Genomic DNA, 20,780 nt, shown 5'->3' on the forward strand with positions numbered 1-20,780 from the left:
TCAAGGTATGCTTCAAGACAAAATTGCAGTACCATAAGCGTGCGCATCAATTTAAAATACATTGCCTACTTTTAATTTTAATAAATTTCACTTATTTTGAATCCCATCATCCTTTTCTCAGGTTTGAACATTAATATCTTACTTCTTTTACCAACTTCTAGTTTTGCTAATATTTCCACTTTTTCCTTCTCTTTGATTTGATTAGGGGATATAAAGTTGACTCATTAAAATATACTGTGCTTTGTCTCAACTTCGGAAGTGACGTAAGTGCATATTTGCTGGTCAGAGTAGTAGAATCATATAATCGTGCAGAGTGTACACACACATACAATAGCGGTTGGTTGACACGCTTGCGGTGCAACCACAAAAAATTGTTGTCACTACCAAACTTGAGGTACACAGTATAAGAACAACCTGCTGATGTCTGAGAACACTTGAGCCTGATTGTAGGAAGAGATGTAAGGTGATGAGGCTAACATCTAACTAATCATATCAAAGACAGACACCATAAATCTTGAGTGCAATGGTTCCAATTAGTAAGTTTTAGCGGGTTCGCTGTCAAGCTTTCATCAGGAGTAGCTCTGACTTCTTCAGGACAAAGTACCTAAGAATGAGACATGACCGCTCCTTGCCTACTAAAAAGAGCCGTTCACTGAAGACCGTCCCTTGTCAATAATAGGTATTAGCATTATACTTTGGAGGTTGGAACAGATTAATTCCTTGAAAGGCCTACCACCTATTAGGCACATTCCCTACATCTCACTAACCTGTGGATTTTTAAATAGTGCATATTTCTCCCTCCTTTCTGCAAATAGCAGCCTGTTGTTGGTATCCCTGGTCCAATTTGCCATCACATCTGTCACAAGATGCTCATGGTCTTCTACTACTCTCTCTGTAAGTACAAATACAACAATTAAACATACACTATTATAATCTGTTGCAAGGTTTCTATTATGCATTAACCATCGCATATATGCGCAAAGTCAAGCGTGTACATAGGACCTTGTGGAAAATAATATGTGCTGGACAGTTAACACTATGCTTAATTTGTGAAAGGTAATCTGCAAAATATTATAATTCCCTGAAACTATTTGTGATGCAATCAGATCTAACCACCCTAAAGGCAGCAATTATAAAATTGAGATACAGGCAAAAATAGGAAGCATCAGAAAATGGGCATTACAAAGGTTCAAAATAACTTTGCAATCAAATACAGTAAACGTTCGCTTAATGGCACACCTGGACTCTTTGGCCTTGGGGTAAATTTCATGTACAAATAGAGAGCTCCCTCCTCTAAAAATTGCAACAAGAATTAAGGGCGTGTGCCCTTATTTGCTGCTGGGATTTTTATGGGAGGGCACTTTAGTTTGTGTCTAAAATTCCATTTCTGACAAGGGAGCCCATAGCGCCATTAGGCGAACGTTTACGGTATGCTTATTGTAAGGATTTTACCGAGTCTGTTGATGATAATTAAAATCTTTTTCAGAGTCTTGTTTTGATTTGTAAGTTGATTTTAAAAATTGCCTCCTTGTCGGCAAGCGGAGCGGCACATCGCTGAGCGACAGCGGCATGAGTCTGAAAGCCACTCTTGCCACTAAGCACCGCTCCAAATTCATATTTTGTTCGTCAGAGCGGCACCGCTCCGAGTTGATTTGAATTCAACTTCCAGCCATGCTGCCACCTCGGCAAAGCTGTGGAGTGATTGATATATTGGCTTTCCGCTGGTCACCGCTACGCTAGCGTTTCTGGTGCGACTGCGCAGTGAAGTAAAATCATCTTCAGAGCGGCAAAGCAGCAAAAGGCAAGAAAGTATGAAACCAGCATAAGCATCTTGATTTTGGTCATGCCTGAATTCATTCACTTTTATTTACATGATTAAAAGATTTGTTGGCAGTAATTAAACACTGCTGCTATAAGAGTACATTTGATTGCCTAAACTCTTGTTTACCTCAAGTTTGGTGGTGATGTAGATGAGTATTTTGTTGGTTACAGCATCTAGCTGCGCACATAAAGTAATCACTTGACTACAGTGAAAACGTAAAGCGTTGACATCACTACCAAACGTTGAGGTGAACCACAGTCTAGTAATTTGTCCCTCCAATGCTGTAACTACTAATATCATTGCAATTCCTGCATATTGACAAACCTTAGATAACTACAGACCATCCCTTTGTATACAATGACTATAGAGGATGATGTCATCAAATGATATGCAGTGCAAAGACCATTTTGCTATGGTCACTACACATACTCGATGAATTTCATAGGGCACTTCATTGGGTTATATTCGCTCTTTGTACGGATCCGCCATCTTGTTACCAAAACGAGGTTCTCCCTGCAAATGCATGCGCAAAAAGTGTATTTTTGTTTCTTCTAGCAACGCGCCAGAAGGCTTTTGCAAAGCGTACACAGCAAGTGAATCATATGTTTGACAGGAGTACGCACTCGCAATACGCACTTTACAGGTAGAAACTCGTTTTGAGATGACCGTACAATCAGCAAATAGAGATGGTTTATAGTACTCAAGTATTTGTCAGTATGTGGATATCACATAGATATGATATTATTATGTGCCATATATCCTACCCATATAGAGATCTGGTATTTGCTCTACAACAGAATAATCTGGCTTCTCATCAAAATGGTTCTTCTCAACCAATGTGTGTACTACAGCCCTTGTTGACATCGTCTCATCCACAAAGATTGTCTTGGCGCTGTTGTCTTCTGTGAACACTTTCACTATTAACTGAATGGAATCAAATATCATATTAAAGGTTAGGCTAACTTTATTAATAATTTGAAAATATTTTTATCAAAGGAACATTTTTATAACTTATTAGCAGTCACAAATGCACCAGTCTCAGCACTGCTAACAGTTGAAGTCCCTAGTAATGACTTGGAGAATACACAATAGGAATTTTTGACGACAGGCAGGTCAAGTAAAATATATTGGACCTGCCTGTTGTCTATCACAAGGTAGAGGATAGTAAAAACAAAAATGCCTATCCTTCATTCTCATTCTTAGTCAGTTAAATATTATTTTAATTTATAACTAAACAGTTTTATTTAACAAAAATTAAGTTACCATCATGAAAACTTCCCTTTTCTGAAATGAACGAAACTTGTTTACCATTTTAGTTGCGCATACTTCGATTGTGTTAGCATATTATGCTTTAGAACGCGCTGCATACTTTCGCCTCAACAAGTGTCTTCTGCAACAGCATGGTTGCTGCCATCTACCGTGTGATAGACGTCATGCAGAAACCAATGACATTCAGCACTAACAAGGTAAACCATAGCCAATGACTTAAGAATGCATAATTGCTGGTAACATTTGCAAAATATCGACCAGTATTTGATCAAAACTATTTACTTCTCAATCACTGTGGCTGATATGATCATGATCATTAATAGAAAATGATCCACATTAAAAGAGGATCACATTCTGCTTACCTTTTGTACCCGTGCTTTTTTAAGTTTTTCTAACGCAATCTTGATCTTCTCTGCTTTAAGTTTGGCCTGTTTCTCATCCTCTGTTAATGTTGTGTCGTTCATCAATTGAGTTTCAAAATCCTTTAGTTTCACCCTCACACTTTGTGATAACTGTAAAAGAAAGCAAATTGAATAAGTTGTGGTATAGGCTTTTACAACAGTTCATAACAATTGGTAAGTTTTTAGCGGGTACACAGTCAGACAAGTTTAGAACTGTCAATCTTTCGTCAGGAGTAGCTCTGACTTCTTCAGGAAAAAGTACCTAAGAATGAGACAAGACTACTGACTGAAGACTGCCCCTTGTCAACAGAGAACAAGCAGACCTCGCCTATCTGCTAATGTAAAAGGTTTGGCATACAATGATATTATTTACTACCCTTATACTTGGCAGGTATAAAGCACATCAATATGAAACTTAAAGTCAGTTTCTAAAAAAGAGTAAGGTGGATGGCCGTGACTGATTCAATCAATAGGCCAGTTCTGGTTGAGTGTTCATAATATAAGTGCAGACATGACCTGTGCCAGACAGGCTAGGTCAAGTGATCTGATTCTGATATGAACCCATTCTTTAATAATAAAAAAACTCGCTTTTAAAATGATACCTGTACCAAAATTAAAATAAATAAAATACAGTTCATGATATTCTACACATATAGCAGCCCACAATCTAGTATAGGTCCAGAAGATAAAGATTGGCTGGGTGTGATTCAAAGCTTGTGAAATATCCTGAAAGTAGTAGAAAATCTTGAAAAACTGTGTGAAATTGGGCCAAAATACCCTAAAATGGGCTGAAAATCGTTACAGTTACGTACATTTTGAAATCGGGAAAAATCCTAAAGAATCACACCCCTGGATTGACATGTTCAGTATACTGGGTATGATTTATGAAAAGACTTTCAAATAAACACATTGTTCAATAATTTCCTGATGTTTTAACTTACAGGTGATGTGGCGCCACCACTTTCTTGCCCTAAATGTGTACCAGTCGGTGATGATACCAATTTGCCAGGTGCTTCTGCTGGAGGAGGACTTGACGGAGGGTTTATCGTCAACGCCAAAGGTGGTCCTGATCTTGTCGGTGTACCTTTCTCATCTGATGATGGCTTTGGTGCCACTGGTGGCGGAGGAGATACAGCTGGTTTGGGTTTCACTGGTGGGGGTGGTGCTTGCTTTGATTCTTGTGGCGGTGGCCGTGGCTCAAAATTTGGAGGTGGTCCTACATTTGGAACCCATGGCCCATCATCAGCCATACTAGCATCTTGTGATGGTGGAGGTGGAGGTGGTAGAGGTTCACTGCTACTATCTACAGCATCAGTTGGGGGAGGTGGTGGTGTGGCAAGTCCTGATCCTCCTCCCCTCTACCGTGCTGGTGGAGGATAAGGAGGAGGAGGAGGTGACATTTGCTGTGATGTGGGTGAAGCTGCTTTTGGTTTGGGTTTAACTGCTGGAGGTGCTGGTTTGCCCAAGTCTGAATAGCTAGGAAACATGGGGACAGAGTTTGAGTTCTGTGCATCATAGTCTGTTGAATCTGTTTTGACATTAAGACTCTGCTCCATCTTGCATAGGTCACCCAATAATGCATCAAGGTCGACATCTTGTGTTTCTGTAGCAGAAAGATAAAAAGAGATCAAAAATAAGACAGGAGTCAGTATCAGCAATCCAATACATTGAACGGCCGTTAAACATCACAACTTTTAGCACATACTGTTTGTAAAAAGTTGGAATCTTCAATATAAATTGATTTCAACATGCTTGGGTATTGAACAGCAACGCTCTTGGAAATCAGAGTATTCTAAGCCATATCTTTGATGGGATAAGATTAATGTTAGTATCTAGTTTGTTAAACATGTTAATGACTGTATCGTACAATAACAATTATATTGGTGCAATAAGTAAACTCTATAACATAAATGAGTAAAAACAAAACACAACTTTAAACTATGAAGTTAGTAGTACAGACAAAACTAAATTGAAAGAATCTGTAATATTTCAAAATATTGTCTCATTTCTTGACAAACCAGAGGATTACCATACAGAACACAGTACTTGACAACATATGACACCCTTGCATCACTTCTAAAAATAACTAGAAATATACCACTCTACCCGCAGCTAAATATAACCCTTACTTAATCCGAGTCAGGTGAAAACAAAGTTTTCTCTTGTGCACCATGTGGCCATGCAACAAACTCTTAAATTGAATAATAGGTTTAGATACCTAATACAGCCTAAGACAAGTGTAGGTTGTGTTCTAATCCAATTGATTCAAGTGAAATGAAGAGTAATTGATTGGATCTAGCGTGTCTGGTCTTGGATGGTTCCCAGTCCCGTCCCAGTCATATCCATGATATAAACAGTGTGTCTCATCTTAGATGGTTCCTACAGATATCAAAGCTTAACTTTGATTTTAGGACATGATATACTTTAGGTTGCCAAAGCTGCAATTTGGTAGCCCAATTGGGTGACTTTTGAAGTTTTTCCCTGAGACTTTTGAACATTTTCTGTCTCATAAAAACCAATTGTTAAAAGAAAAATTGGGTCTTTTAAATATTGGCTCCTGCGACTTCCTGTAGTTTCCTATCTCATTGAAACCAACATTTAAGAAAAAAATGGGGTGACTTTTTGATGACTTGACCGGTGTTACAGGCTAAAAATTGTTGACAACCCTGGACATAATATGAGCTAGCAGCTATCCAGTCTGTTGAGATTTGGACGTAGTTAACCTTTGGTTTCTATACACAGTTTATCTAGTGGGATATCTTGTACCTATTTCCTCAGGATACAATCTATAAACCAATGAGGAATCTATGGAATAGTGATATTTTGCAGTAATCCTTGTGATCCACAGCGGCAGACAAATTCACAATAACTGGGAGTGTCTGCTTTCTATATGACATTAAACAGACAAACATGACAACGTGAGCGAAGAAATCTGGTACAAACCTTTAGCATACAAGAGTGTTTGCTTTATAAAGTGCATTTGTGTTCTAAATCAAATATAAGTGAAAGGTGTTTAATTTACACTCAATTTAATTTTTTTATTAAATGTGAAACAAGTTTTCTGTATCATAGGTGCATGTGAATGAAAATGCTTGTATACGGTCATTTTCACAGTAAAGGGTGTAACTTTTGATTTTTAGGGTCAAAATTTCAAACCACTTAAATATGTTTCTGTTTACTGAAATCATGCATAGAAGCAACTTAAATTCCAGTAAAATAATGTTTCAAGGCTTAAACCTTTTGATTTCTAATAAAAAATGTGACATTTGCATAACATTTTGGTTAAAATCTAAGAAAAAATGTATTTTACATAACCTCAGAAAATTATGACATGAAAGCTGGAATACATGTGAAATCCCATTCCAAAGTAAGTCAACAGATATAAGCTAAATTTTATACCATGTTTTGCTATGTTTGTAATTGCAGTTTTGAAAATTTTTAACATCAAGTGTCATTTACAATGGAAATTTCCAAACCTTAAACATATTTTTTAAGTTTTAATTGGGTTCCTAAAATAATGTGAATGTCTAACTTCATGTACAAATACTACTTGATGAAAGGAACCTCCCAGCCAAGTTTCACAGAAATTGGAGTTATTTTTAGAATTGGCAATTCAAGCGATTTGTGTTTCGGAGGCTTCAGTTAACAACACAGGTGATCATAAAAGTAAAATATTTGGCTAACTACTACAAGTTGACATAAAAAAATAGGTAAAAATATCACAATTACTAATTTTCATGCTTTGCTTCTAAGTATTGAATTTCAGTTGTGACAAAAATTAAATTATCACAGCAAGTCATTTTTTTTTTGTTTCGAGGCTTCATGTTAACAATTGTTAAACATTGCAGGAGTAGTTTTTTGAAAACAACAGTGTTGGGATCATCTAAGCTGTTATTTTCTTGTGTGTATTGAATCAATGATTCTATGCGGCAGATATTGTAGATTTATCACATGTTAATTTTTTCACCCATTTGTTAAGTATGGTGTTTTTTGCATGTGAAGCCTCCGAAACAGGCTTTTTTGGGTATCGGTATATTTTTCAAACATTAACCATAATGTCCAAATTTTTTTTAATTTATGACATTCTGCACATATCAAGTAATAATTACAATGCAGATATCAGTATGAAACACACCAATTTGGATATGCATAGATGATAATTAATCTTATTGTTGTTTCGGAGGCTTCATTTGTTTCGGAGGCTTCAATTGTTAACGGAAAGTTTGTATTGGGTCCCATTTTCAAACGGTGATATATATCTCCACGATTTAAAAACATGTGACTTGAGGATCTACTTTGCTACATTTTGATAAATAGATTGGATGAGCTCTTTTATTTATATTTGCACAAGCTTGCTGAACAGTTTGTTTCGGAGGCTTCAAAAAAGTTAACGGAAAAACGGCTCTTTGAAGTCAAGATTTTATAAAAATTTTAAAAGCTTGCAAATCGGCTAATTTTTGTTACCCATTTCAAGTTAAGATAACAACTGTTATGAATCAAGAAGAAGTGAAGAAATAACCAAGAATTATGAACCAAAGCTACACCCACAAAGTTTGTTAACAATTGTTAACGGAAAATGAAGCCTCCGAAACGACACATATCGAAGTCCGGTTCTCAAAAATACAGGGCCGTTCACAATTAAATCTAATGTGGCAGTGTTTACTGAACATATGACTGTACTTTCAGGATAAGAAAAATTATCCATGAACTAGCTGAAGAAAACACAGGGTTTTTATAAAATGTTACTGTTTTTTATAGTTTTTCAAAATGGCAATATTAAGTACATTTAAGCCTGCTAAAACTGAACGCAGTAACTCCCAAAGCTGATTATGCTACCCAAGGTAGCTGCTAACTAGATGACTTATGTGGCCAAAAATCATTGAATTCTGTGGCTTTATTAGAACACTACGGATTAAAATGTTAAAAATCCAAAGTTACATATATGTCCGAACAGGGAGGGAGAAAAAGAGACATCCCCTACCCACATACTATATATCACAATGTTACAGATTCTGAACAAGCTTTTTGTGATTCTGTGGATTCTTTTTTCCTGAAGCAAATGAATGATATCCCATCTAGAAAAAATTGTGATAATATTTTAGATCTTATTTTCACAACTGTCCCTGACAGGCTCAATGGTGTTACCATATCACATGAAACATTCTTAACAGATCACAAGCTGCTTCAATTTACTGTGAGTACAAGGGTTGAGCGTCTCAAACAAAGACCTCGATTTGTATACAATTTTAAAGCAGCTAATTTTAATGATATACGTTGTGAGCTGCAAAACACTGATTTTAGTCAAGTATATTGTGCAATAGATGTTAATTCATCATGGAATTTATTTTCAGAAATATTCACCAAGGTTTTAGACGATTACATACCAAAAATTAAGATCAAAGACTCTTCGCCCCAGCGTGGATTGACGCTTGAAGTTAGGCATCTCCAAAACAAAAAGGAAACTGCGTGGAGGCGTGCTAAAAAATCAAATCTCTCTAGCCACTGGGACAATTTTCGGAAGTTACGTAATCGTTTGAAAAATTTGCTCTCTGCCAAGTTTAATGAGTATATTGATAGTCTTGGTGAAAGTGTTGTTGATAACACCAAGAGATTCTGGTCATTTTTTAGATCAAAAACAAAATCCAAATCTCTTCCAAAAGTTATCAGCTGGGATAACATCACAGCTACAACAGCTAGAGAAAAAAGCTTCTCTTTTTAACAACTATTTTTATTCTGTTTTTACTCAGCCAACTTCCAACACACAGTTGCCAAAGATACATGGGTTTCAACATCCTTCACTGGGTAATATTCAGATCAACGAATGTGATGTCCTCAAGATCTTGTGCAATTTAAATGTTTCCAAAGCTATTGGTCCTGATGGGATATCTCCCAGGGTCTTGAAAGAATGCGCTCATGAAATTGTTTTTCCTTTGTGCCACATTTTTAACTTATCTTTGAGTTCTGGTATTATGCCTGAGACCTGGTTAAAAGCCAACGTTGTTCCTGTTTTTAAAAAGTCTGACAGGCAACGTGCTGAAAATTATAGACCTGTGTCACTATTGTGTATATGTGGAAAAGTGATGGAGAGAGCTATTTTTGATCAAGATATTTCCTCGTCTTTCACTTGGGATGATCACATTAACAGGGTTGTTACAAAGTGTAACAAAAAACTTGGTATGATTAAACGCACCATTGGCTTCAATGCCCCTCGTAATGTATCCAGGACTTTGTACTCAGCCTTGGTTCGTAGAGATTTGGAATATTGCAGTACCCTCTGGAGTGGCACCTCAAAGCGCAACATCCAGAAAGTTGAGGGGGTCCAGAGAAGGGCAACTAAATTCATTTTAGATTATCCCGAGGCTGAGTACAAAGAAAGGTTAACAGAGCTAACTCTTCTCCCATTAAGTTTTAGAAGAGAATATGTTGATCTCAATATATTTTTCAAGTGCAATCTGGGATTATATGACATCAATCTAGATGATTATGTAGTTTTTAATGGTATTAACAAAGACCGTCCCACCACCAGATTTTCCTCTGATCCTTTGTTGCTGGTAAATCAGCTTTCTAAAACTGAGTGCCACAAGATGGGCTTTTTTTCAGCGTATGGTGCCCATTTGGAACCAGCTCCTAGTATTATCAGATCTACAAATTCTGTTGCTTCATTTAAGCACCAAGTTTTGGAGTTTTACCAGTCCAAATTTGCTCGCACCTTTGATGCAACTTCTGTTTGCACTTGGACCTCTTTTTGTAATTGTCCAAATTGCAGGCAAATGTAACCTACCTGCATTTTCCCCCTCTAATTTATTTTTCCCTTCCCTTCTTTTTTGGTTTTGGTGGGGCGGTCTTAGAGGTGCTTGGCACCTGTTCGCTCCAGCCATTCACTGGACTTTTTAAAACAAATGTTCCTTTCATAATATTGTGTAATTTTTGATGTAACTTATGTGCAATATTATATATTTCTTGTAATTCTGTGCCAGTGATAAAGTGTAATAAATAAAATAAATAAAATAAATAAAATAAATAAATAAATAAACAAACTAATACACATATTCACCAGCAACCGTAGACCAATCAGACATGCATTTACTCCCTGAAACTGTGGATTTTCATTCACAAATCTGATGATTTATCCCTAAACCGTGGACCTGACATTATACCTCGATTAGGGGATCCTCTGGAATAGGTGTTGTAACCGTGGACATCCGCACAGTGTTTATGTGTCCCCCTTTTATGAGCTGAAATTCATACAAAAGCTCATGGTTGCGGTTGCAAACACAAGTTGCAAACAGGCACCCGCCACACTCTACCTATAGCACCACCTATTAGCCCTTACTGTCAGACTCACAAGACAGCCGTCATCGTCCATGTTTATCTCATGCCAAAACCTGGTAGACAGAAGAAGTCTAATCACTAATGTAGTACTTCTTCAGTATATCTAATGATGGAAGCTTTGTTTGGGTTTTACTTACAAAGAGTGATATTAATTGTTACAACATCTGTGTTACAGATGTACAAGACTTGGTGTTGACCACGATGGCGCTGTAATATTTCAACCACTGAACAGATTCAACACTTGACAACATTGTTGTTTTCATAAGCCGTAAGGATCGTCCTATGAAAATAATCATTGGGCACTGTTTTGGTTATGATGCCACACTTGTAGCATCAAATCTTGGACTTTTATGTTGTCTATATTTATTTTTGGCTTTGTATAGGCAAATCAGTATAAAGAGACCTATTTGTTACCATTAATTTCAAAACTGCATATGACTCCCCATTTTTGTTACACTCTCAGACCAGGGTGGGGTCAATATTGAGATTGGCATCCTGTGAGGTCATTAAGACCCCTATTTTTTATCTGTTGCCATAAAGACTCCATAATTTGTCCTAGTTGCCCCTCAAAGCCAAGACTACCTTTTTAAAACAAAATCCACATCGAAAGACCCCATCCCGAAAATTGTACACTATTTTTTAATATAAATTTCCAAAAGAAAGATCCATTTTTCCAAATTTCTCACTTGTGACTTGATATCATGATATAAATATCCACTTTCTTCACTAACAGGCCCCCAATTTTTCACCTGTAAGACACCTATTTTTCAGACCTGATACACCCCTATATTTAAAGTGGATTTAAAGTGGCCGCACATTCCTTACAAGACTAATATTAACAAAAGGCCAAAATGTGTACATCTTTATGTTATTTTCATTGATCAGGGGTAGGAATTATACATGCCCATAATAGTTAATCATGACAAAATAATTCATTACTGAACTCCTGAATCCAAATATCACAGCCATTATTCAATTTGTGTAAATGTTTCTGAAACTTAATATTGGTCACCATACCTTACCTGCCAATATTTATCACCAAAGACTTCTTTCCCTGTGCACTCATCAGCAAAGCAATGTATTTTAATTATTTCTTCCAAAATGTAATTTCCCCACAAATTCACACGACACACCATCAGTCTCAGTATCTAGTCTCACAACATTTTCAATATTGTCTCTAAATTTCCTTGGGAAATAATTCAATTTCCACAATCTCCATCCTAACTTTGCACATTATCAGATGATTTAATTTGATATTACTTCACTAGTTTGTTTTGGCTTAATGAAATATTTGTATAATTTGCAAGATATCCCATGAGTTTGTGATACTATCCCTTTGAGGATGAAATGCTTGAAATTAAACATTTGAAATGTCAACTTGCAAGTTGAGAAAAGTATGAAATACATTAGAAAACGCTCAGCATCTACTGCATGGATGAGGCAAGCTATACAGGATACTGAATCCGAATCAGTATGGTACTTCACATATTAATTCTAGATCAATGCAATTCGCCAGTGAAGTGGTTGTATTTAACTCCTTGGTTACTGGACCTCGCACCTTTTGGAATTGATAGTACATGCCATAGACTTTGTGTTGAGATCATTTCGATCGTGGTGCAGAAATCAAAAGCGTGATCCAGTTGACATAGTGATAATCGGATTTCATGTAACACTTCACTGGCGAATACACATTGAGACTGTCTACTAAATTATGCTGTTACTAAATGCACCATGCACAAACGAACCACTCCAAATAGACATGTAGTACATTGATGTGCACCAATGCAGATCTACTTCCTCTGTGTGAATTACCACATCTCCCTCCACGGAAGTCCATCAGGCCATTCACCTCATAAGAAATCTTTAACAATCCAGTGAAATCCTGCCATATTTTGAGACTGTCATAGCAAATCACATGGGTGATGAATTAAAACCTCAGCCATATATCTCAATCATATCCTAGCTGCTTCCAATTCAATTCAAATCTGTCATGATAACACAAGCTTTACATTGGAGTGGCATGTTGTTTGTTTAAAGAATGTAATCTAATGTTGAAAAATAATCAAAATAATACAAAAATAATAATAAATCATCTTGTCGGGTATAGGGAATTAAACATAGTAACACATGTTTACTGTATGATCAGTTGTTTTACAATAAAAATGTAACATATGTTCAAAATCTTCACATTCTTGTTAAAGGGGCATGGTCCAATCTTTTTATGTTCTGTAGCCCTACCGATAAAACAATGTTTCCAAATATTTAGTTTGCCATTTTGATATGACAAGCAAAGATGTGTATAGTAATACCCCATAGGATAGTACATACACTTCCAGTGTGGTTACCACAATTCACCACATTTTTGTTCATATCATCTAAACAAAACATATCGCAGGCATTAAATTTTACTGGAGAAATAACACAATGCGAGCTTTCTTCTGATACCAAAATCTCAGTTTTGATGCAGGAAAATGGGGACAAGTAAGTTTTTGAAGAAAAGGCAAAATAAAACTGTTCAAATTTATATTGCATTTGTGGTATCTTTTGCATTTCATTGTTTTCCGCAACAAAGGTATACTCATATCTCAGGAACTGTTAATCCAATATCATTGGTGGAAATTTGTGTACATCGAAAATAATTACCATATTCGATTTCAACCTAGTTATAGCACCCACTGTGAATTTTTCCAACTTCTAAGGGCTCTGTCTTACACTTTTAGCATGAAATTGGGCAAACAAAATGACTTAAATTACAGGGAAATTATCTGAAATACAATGCCTGAGACATTTGCTCCACACACTTCCTATATCCTGAATAACAACATTGTTTCTGTATGGAAATCACAAAATGTACATGATACAAGTAATTAATAAGCACCCCTAGAAATGAGTACCACTACCAAGGAGCACTGTAGTATTCAACTAGATCACGCCTGGGTCATGCGATGCTACGCAGCTCGATCGAGCGAATGTGTCAATCAAGACCCCACTTCCTTGTTATGCTATAATAAACAGCGCCAAATCCGCAGACTTGCATATAAATCTAACCCAAACTTAAGAATGACAGATCAGGATAACCCCATACATTTAAACAAATTTGCAGAGTTCCGTTCACAAATTAAGCATACTACTAACCATCCAGCGTGAATTATTTTGCACAAGGTCCTATGCACACGCTTGATACGTAAACACAAGGACTAATGCTTAAATAGGACATTAAAAACATTATAGACAGGCATTTTTGATTGCACATGATGCCATGCCCAGCAATTTTCTACCAGATAGGACCCCTGTATTTTGAGGTTTGACTGAACTTTTTCTTTTTCAATGAAAATTTTTTTTAAAGAAAGAAAATGCTTTCTAGGATTTAGGTCAGCATACCAAACATCAGATATGCATGCTGCACATATTACTTGAATTTCTTGGCATGCTGTCATATGTCAAAATTTTAATGATTGGAATTTCCTCCAATGGTGTAACATGGTGCGACCATAGGGAGCCGATATAAACAAATTATGTCTGCAGTGTCGTAATTTCGTGTAAATGGGAATGCTAACAACATACAAAATTTTGTGGTGCAAAATGTTTAACTTTATCCGCAAAACATTAATATTCCTAAAACAATGTATGGTACAATACGACCAATTTTGGTTACGGTGTAGTTTGCTTTTAGATGTATATTATAGGAATTATTACGGTCATAACTGCTTCCTGGTCTTCATATTCCAGCTTAGAATTTATTGGAAGTTAAGTTTGAGAGAGCTCATGAGGAGAAGCGGATATCTATCAAATCACGTACTGCCTGCCCCAATTTGATTCTACCTCTAGTTAGATTTGTTTTGCCAATGTTCTATTCTGTTTTTCCTATTCAACTTACCATGTGAACTTCTAAATGAATTTTGCTCCATGGACTTCACACATAGACAGAATATAATTCACGCTAACATTTGTAGAGTTGTCAGCTATGTTTAGAATTGATGAGAATAAAGAATTTGTTTATATGATAAATAACCAGAGCTAGCCAGTATGTGATAAAATAACCATATTGAATGGATTGATAAAATCAAATTCAAAATCAAAATTGAGGGCAATATATTCCTCTATCACAAGCAAATGAGCCATTCAATATTAATATAATCACACTGACTTGGTAAAAATAAATAACATTTAACTGGTGTGACCCAACTCAGTGTGAGTGCATAGTCAATCACTGCGCATTTTAAATATTGTAGTCACATGGATATGCAGATCTATTTGTCCCACTCCGAAGGTTGATATTATAAGAATATAGGTTGTTGATGCAAGCTGAAGCAAATATTATTATTATTGATGTAATTAACATAATACATAGGTAAATAACCACACATCATACATATCTTTGAGATAAAACGGCTGGATCTGATCCTACTGGACTCTTTTACCACTACCTTCCATTTTGTCCTTTGCAATACTTTCCTTCTGTAGTGAGTGCAGTTGCTCTCACACTTTCCCTAAAAAGTCTTTTTCAATGTATGTTCAATGCTGCTATTTTTAAATGTTCAAACTACAGTATACAAACAAGCTATATCACAGAATGAATGTTAAATCCTGCTATAGCGAGAAAGAGAGAAAACAGGTTTTTCTTTTAGTTGATAGAGCTCCCAGCTTGTTTTAAAACTAACACATCACCAACACTTCAAAACGTAAGAATTGCAAAACTGTCTAAAGCAACCATATAAATGCAAACTTACTCTTCATTTGAACAGTTTCAGCATTGCTCTACCCAGCATGCTACGAGCAATCTACCGTGATCAAAATTTTGAACATCTCCAAATTAGAGGAAACAGACTTGTCGTGATACACAGAGCCTAGATATCTACAATATAACTAAATATTCACAAAGGCTTGCAGCACTTCTCAATGGAGTATTTGTATCATAATATGTTTGATAGGTCACCCATCTCTTTGTGAACAATTCTATGTGATATGTATATATTGTAGTTTCATTCTCAACTAAAAGTCTGCTCAGTAAACAATATCTAGTTTATTTTTTAAACCAAACTGTCATAAAGCCAAGTAAACTTAAATTGTCTGTTTCTTTTTTTTTTTTTTTTGAATACGTTCCTATTAGCATTGCCTCCTTCTGCTTTGAAAAAAAGGAAAAAAAAAACACCAGTAGAAATTAAGGAGTACTAGTACAAGAAACTTAAAAAAAAAATACAAAATGCCATGTTTGTTGAGCTCATGTTATAGTTAGTTCAGCTTATAATAATTTGTTTTTTGTTACTGCATGCGTCAATAAAGTCCCAACCGAGCGTAAATTCATGTCATGAATTACTCAACGAGGAACTACCGAAGTCTTACACTCAACTGCGTACATGCCATTCGATATCAGTACACACGATGTTGAGTCTCATTTTTTTTTGCCAATACGCCAAACAAGTTATAATTTCTTCTGGATGTATAGCTGCACCACCTGAACAGGACAGTTGTCAAGATGACAAATATGAAATTGCAGGTGCAAAAAGAAAGACCCCGATTAAAACTTCTGTGATTGCTTTTCCCGTATTGATTATACTGAGATTTCTGAGTCGTTGTTTATTCACCCCAATTTCTTGGTAATTAGCTTAATTACATGAACAAATTAATCAAGTAATAAGCTCTTGTGTTTACCAGTGGTAAATGGTTCTTTGAATTGTGGAAATGTTCCAGGCGCTAACACTGCTTAAACTAACGTCACACATGCCATGGCCTAGATTTTTGTAGGGCAACTCTAAGCTCCACTCCAAGATATAATTACCATGTTGCTTCAAAACTTGCAGAAAAAACCTAATCCTACATGTTGAAGGGAGTGATAGAAATCAGTAGAAAACAAAAACATGTATTACACTTTGTTATTTCAAAATTGCAGTGGCAGAACAAAATTGTTGTATGTGCAAAAAAATGTAGAAATTTGTGTCAAATTTTGCATTTTTTTACCTAAACAAAATAAGCCCAACAAAGAAAGTTCTCCCTCCCCAAAACCCATCCCTGACACTACCACTGAGAACTAATATAAAACTTAACATCATATACATTTGCGCCCTACCCTAACATTTGATTTATACAACATGAGTGAATGTAATTCACTGAGAAATGGACATGGTACAATGTAGGGTGTACCAAAAGAAGACCATGTTTCTTAAGACAGATTGCATTGTTTTGATTATACTGAACCACAGAAAGCCATATTGACTAGAATATAGTATATGATGAGAATGTGAATATAAAATTAGAATGTCTCGAATTAATCCTAAATTACTCATAAGATATTTAAATGGGACATTGACATGCGCTTACAGGTATGAATCTGTTCTTGGAAAATAACTATTGTGTTTTGCGTTAAAAATCAAGTTCTGAAAACTTGGATGAAAGCATACGTTGGTTAACTTTTGACAATTACGAACCTGATAACTGCATGAGTAAACCAATGGTTGATTAAAACAATAAACATCAAATTAACATAAAACAAATCAAACTTAAAATGTGTAAGTAACGGTTAATTAGAATATTTAAAATGCATTATGTTAATGATCATTGAAACCCTGGGTTTGTGGTGGTAAGTTAATGTTAAACATGGAAAGAGGTGAGGTCATGCATTATGTGGCAGCAGTAATATTACCATCTTCACATCTTATCTGTGTACACAATTGGGAATATATAATTGGGCATGCGTGATGAAATTATGTTGGACCATTGTATGCAAGATATACTTCCTGACAATAAGCCATGTTCAAGACTAAATTGCCTACAGTAAATTGTTTTTATGGGTCTTTCAATTCGTATACATCCTTTCTTCATGCTGTTTTCTTTAAAACAATATTATCCACAACAATTTATCACAATTTGTGTATCCTTATTTCCAAGAATAGTAAGTTCATTGATGATGCGTAGCTCTTTTGGACAACAGGTGCGTACTAGAATATCATGTATACATATTCTCATGTATCTGTAAAATTTAAGTACAGGGTTCCATGTTGGTTTGTTGGATCATACGGCTTGGATGTTAATGTCTTAAAGATCTAACCACTTTTACACCTACTGTCTATTGAGGTCGCATAGAATAGGTTTGCTCCATTTCCCATATACCTGGCCCATATGTTTCAAGCATACAAATGTAAGTGTGGTAATACGTTAGCAAACTGAAAGTAAGCAAGCATGTACATGCTAACAAGTTGTACGGTCTAGGTGAGCCAGATTGCAATGTTCGAACACTGTACTGGCATCAACGCACGCTAGGCATGCACAGGATAATCCAATCTAGATTCTTTAATCTTTGCTTTTCATGTCCAAAATGGAATGTCTTGATCTCAAATGTGTTCCCTTGCAATGGTATGGATAATTATAGTGAAAAGGGTGATACAGACAGTTTGCATCAAAAAATGAATCATGATCTGAGCTTAATGAATCTTTCTAGAACTGGCACAGTTCCCTAGTTGTTCCAAAAAGCAAAGTGCAGGTGCCCACAAAGTTGGCAGTGTGTACACAACAAGTATGGTCTAATTGGCACCAAACCAGCCCAAAGTCCAGCATGAAATAGGATGTCATTCATTTGTTGCGGCCTGCAGTTGTTGAGCTCTATCTATGATTCTTTGATATGTGTGCAATAATCATTATGACTGTACATTTGCACACACTACAATACATGTGGATCTATGGGTTTTTTTTACATCATATTTCACACATAAGGTGACAGGGATTTCCTAACATTTCTAGAAACAATGGGTTCGGATATTTTCTGCAGGATGAAATTTAACATGTAGACCTGTGAAGTAAAGAAATATTAGTAATTAATCAAAAAGGAAAATAAATACGAATGCACAGCATGGAGCATGAGCATAAAAATATGAAATACAAATGCATCTGTTGAGGTTTAAAAAGATGGTAAAAGGTTAAAAGATATCAAATATATTGGGGAAAGAAATTGGGGAGGTATTAAATGAACACGAGTAGGATGGGAACAAAATTGAACATGATCTTGAGGTATTTGATGAATGATTAAGGAGCCTTGGTAGGGATCTATCATTGTAAGTCTACAAGTTTACCCTTATTTCAAACTAGCTTTCGCATAGTTGTTGAATGACTTTAATTAAACTGAACATCCAAAGCTTGTTCGGTACAGTTTTCTGGGGGCGATTCATTCTATGTCAAGTTTTGTCAATCATTAATCAGACAAAATCCCTTCAATACTAAGTCAACAATTCACTAGATTTTTGATGCCTAAAGCTGAAGTGTCTTTTCTTAGTCATTCTGTGTTCTTACGTTAACAACTGGTTGGGTAAACTTGTAACTTGTTAAGTATTTTTCTCTGGTAGGTAAGTAGTTAATATTATATTGACATTGAACATCTAGAAATTTGCAAAAATCAATGAAATCTATTTTTGCCAAGCGTTGGTTGACTTTCTAATCTGCTATGGTTGATCCCCTGCAAGCTGCTAGTAACCGTAGCATGCATATGGCTTTTTATTTACCTTCTTCTTTACTACTACTAGGAATAGCACAAGTATTCTGAGTTGCAAAGCTGTCATCTGAGGAGACAAAATGAAAACAAGCAGTATGGATATGGATGGATTGGATATAGTACAGCACTGCATCACAGCATGCGTGCTCAGTATCAACAAATTATGCTACGAAAATATGGTTTTCTTTTATGCAAACATTTGGATTTTCAAATCAATCCAGTTCATGCTCTTATGTCAAATCTTAAGTCTCATGAGTATGCAAACATCACATGATCATTAGTACTCAGTGATCCCATGCTAGATATGCCATGCCTTCAAACTAGTTTGAAATATGTGATCGATATATGAAAATGGTATAAGTACAGGCAATGCATGCTTCTCACAAATCAAGTATGTATTGAGCAACTCAAAATGCTATATCTAGTATGTATTTGTTTATGCTTCTTTTCCATCTTGCTACAGCTCATGTTATCAAAGTTAGAATAAAATCTCCATAAAATACTGCTTTCCCTTTACAAGTAATGATTATTTTCTTCAGTTTTGTCGTTTACAAGCAAATAGTTTAGCTAAGAGGGGTTTTCAAACAACGAGCCTAAATGCCTGGTTAAGGCTTTGCAATCATTAAATAGTCTACTTTTGAGACTCCATTCACCTCTTGTTTCCCATCATGTTGCTACATTTTCTATGATATTTAGGTTATTGTGCCAAATCACAGGCTAAACGTGAGATTTTGACAGCTGTGGAGAGCCTGAGGAATTTAGCTTAGAGAACTAACTAACCTGGATAACAGCTTCTTAAAAATAAATAAATAAATAAGAAAAACACCTCAAAAACATGCAGAATGTGAGTGAGCTGACACGCCACATGTCCCGGCAAGCATGCAAGTAGAAATGTAATTATTGTACCAGTCTGTGATTTGATATGGATTACATGTGTCAAATATGTATTGAATTTCACAAGTAGGACATGTTTAGATGAAACAAGACATTACTTGTCACCAGCTAAGACAATTCAGTATAACCCTTAGACATTTGAGTGGACTGTGTTGATCCTTGGCTGTTAATAAATGATACATAATGGCCATATTGAAGGAATAACCCATATTCTCACTGGCCAAATTTGAAGGTGCTTATTCCCTGTAGTTTTATCCTGAGGTTTTATGTCTTGTCTCATATTTGGCAAGTTGCTATGATTAACAATTCTTCTGAACATGTGGGACAATTAAAATAGGAATCAAATTGAAGGAATTATTTGAAAAAAGTGAAAGCCTCCTAGATGTAGATCAAGGAACATATTAATGCTGATGTATACATATATGTTTATAAGTAAAAGAGTCCAAGAGCATAAATATTTGGTGTCATATATATATGTTTATAACTCTTCAAAATCTAATTCCTAGCAGAACAAAATCAGAATATATATTATTACAGAATAGTCGACTGCAGATCCGTTGGATAATGCCTTTTCAATGGGAAA

The 20,780-nt window shown here is 35.8% G+C and overlaps 2 protein-coding genes across 2 annotated transcripts in view; both read right to left on the bottom strand.

The window, feature by feature from the left end:
* The window catches only part of LOC140144493 (ras-associated and pleckstrin homology domains-containing protein 1-like), a 29,665-nt gene extending 24,854 nt beyond the window's left edge, over positions 1-4,811 (bottom strand). Inside the window, exons 1-4 of the mRNA XM_072166303.1 lie at positions 4,434-4,811; positions 3,454-3,603; positions 2,587-2,746; positions 768-892 (exon numbers count right to left, since the gene is read on the bottom strand). Coding sequence (XP_072022404.1) covers positions 768-892; positions 2,587-2,746; positions 3,454-3,603; positions 4,434-4,742 — 744 coding nt within the window. The 5' untranslated portion in view covers positions 4,743-4,811. The remainder of the gene's footprint in view (positions 1-767; positions 893-2,586; positions 2,747-3,453; positions 3,604-4,433) is intronic.
* A 39-nt stretch (positions 4,812-4,850) lies between these two features.
* The window catches only part of LOC140144499 (uncharacterized), a 175,455-nt gene continuing 159,525 nt past the window's right edge, over positions 4,851-20,780 (bottom strand). The window contains exons 5-6 of the mRNA XM_072166309.1: positions 19,314-19,370; positions 4,851-5,095 (exon numbers count right to left, since the gene is read on the bottom strand). Of these exons, the coding sequence (XP_072022410.1) occupies positions 4,851-5,095; positions 19,314-19,370 (302 nt within the window). The remainder of the gene's footprint in view (positions 5,096-19,313; positions 19,371-20,780) is intronic.

This window comes from Amphiura filiformis, unplaced genomic scaffold, assembly GCF_039555335.1.
Source record: "Amphiura filiformis unplaced genomic scaffold, Afil_fr2py scaffold_59, whole genome shotgun sequence".
Classification (NCBI taxonomy): Eukaryota; Metazoa; Echinodermata; class Ophiuroidea; order Amphilepidida; family Amphiuridae; genus Amphiura; species Amphiura filiformis.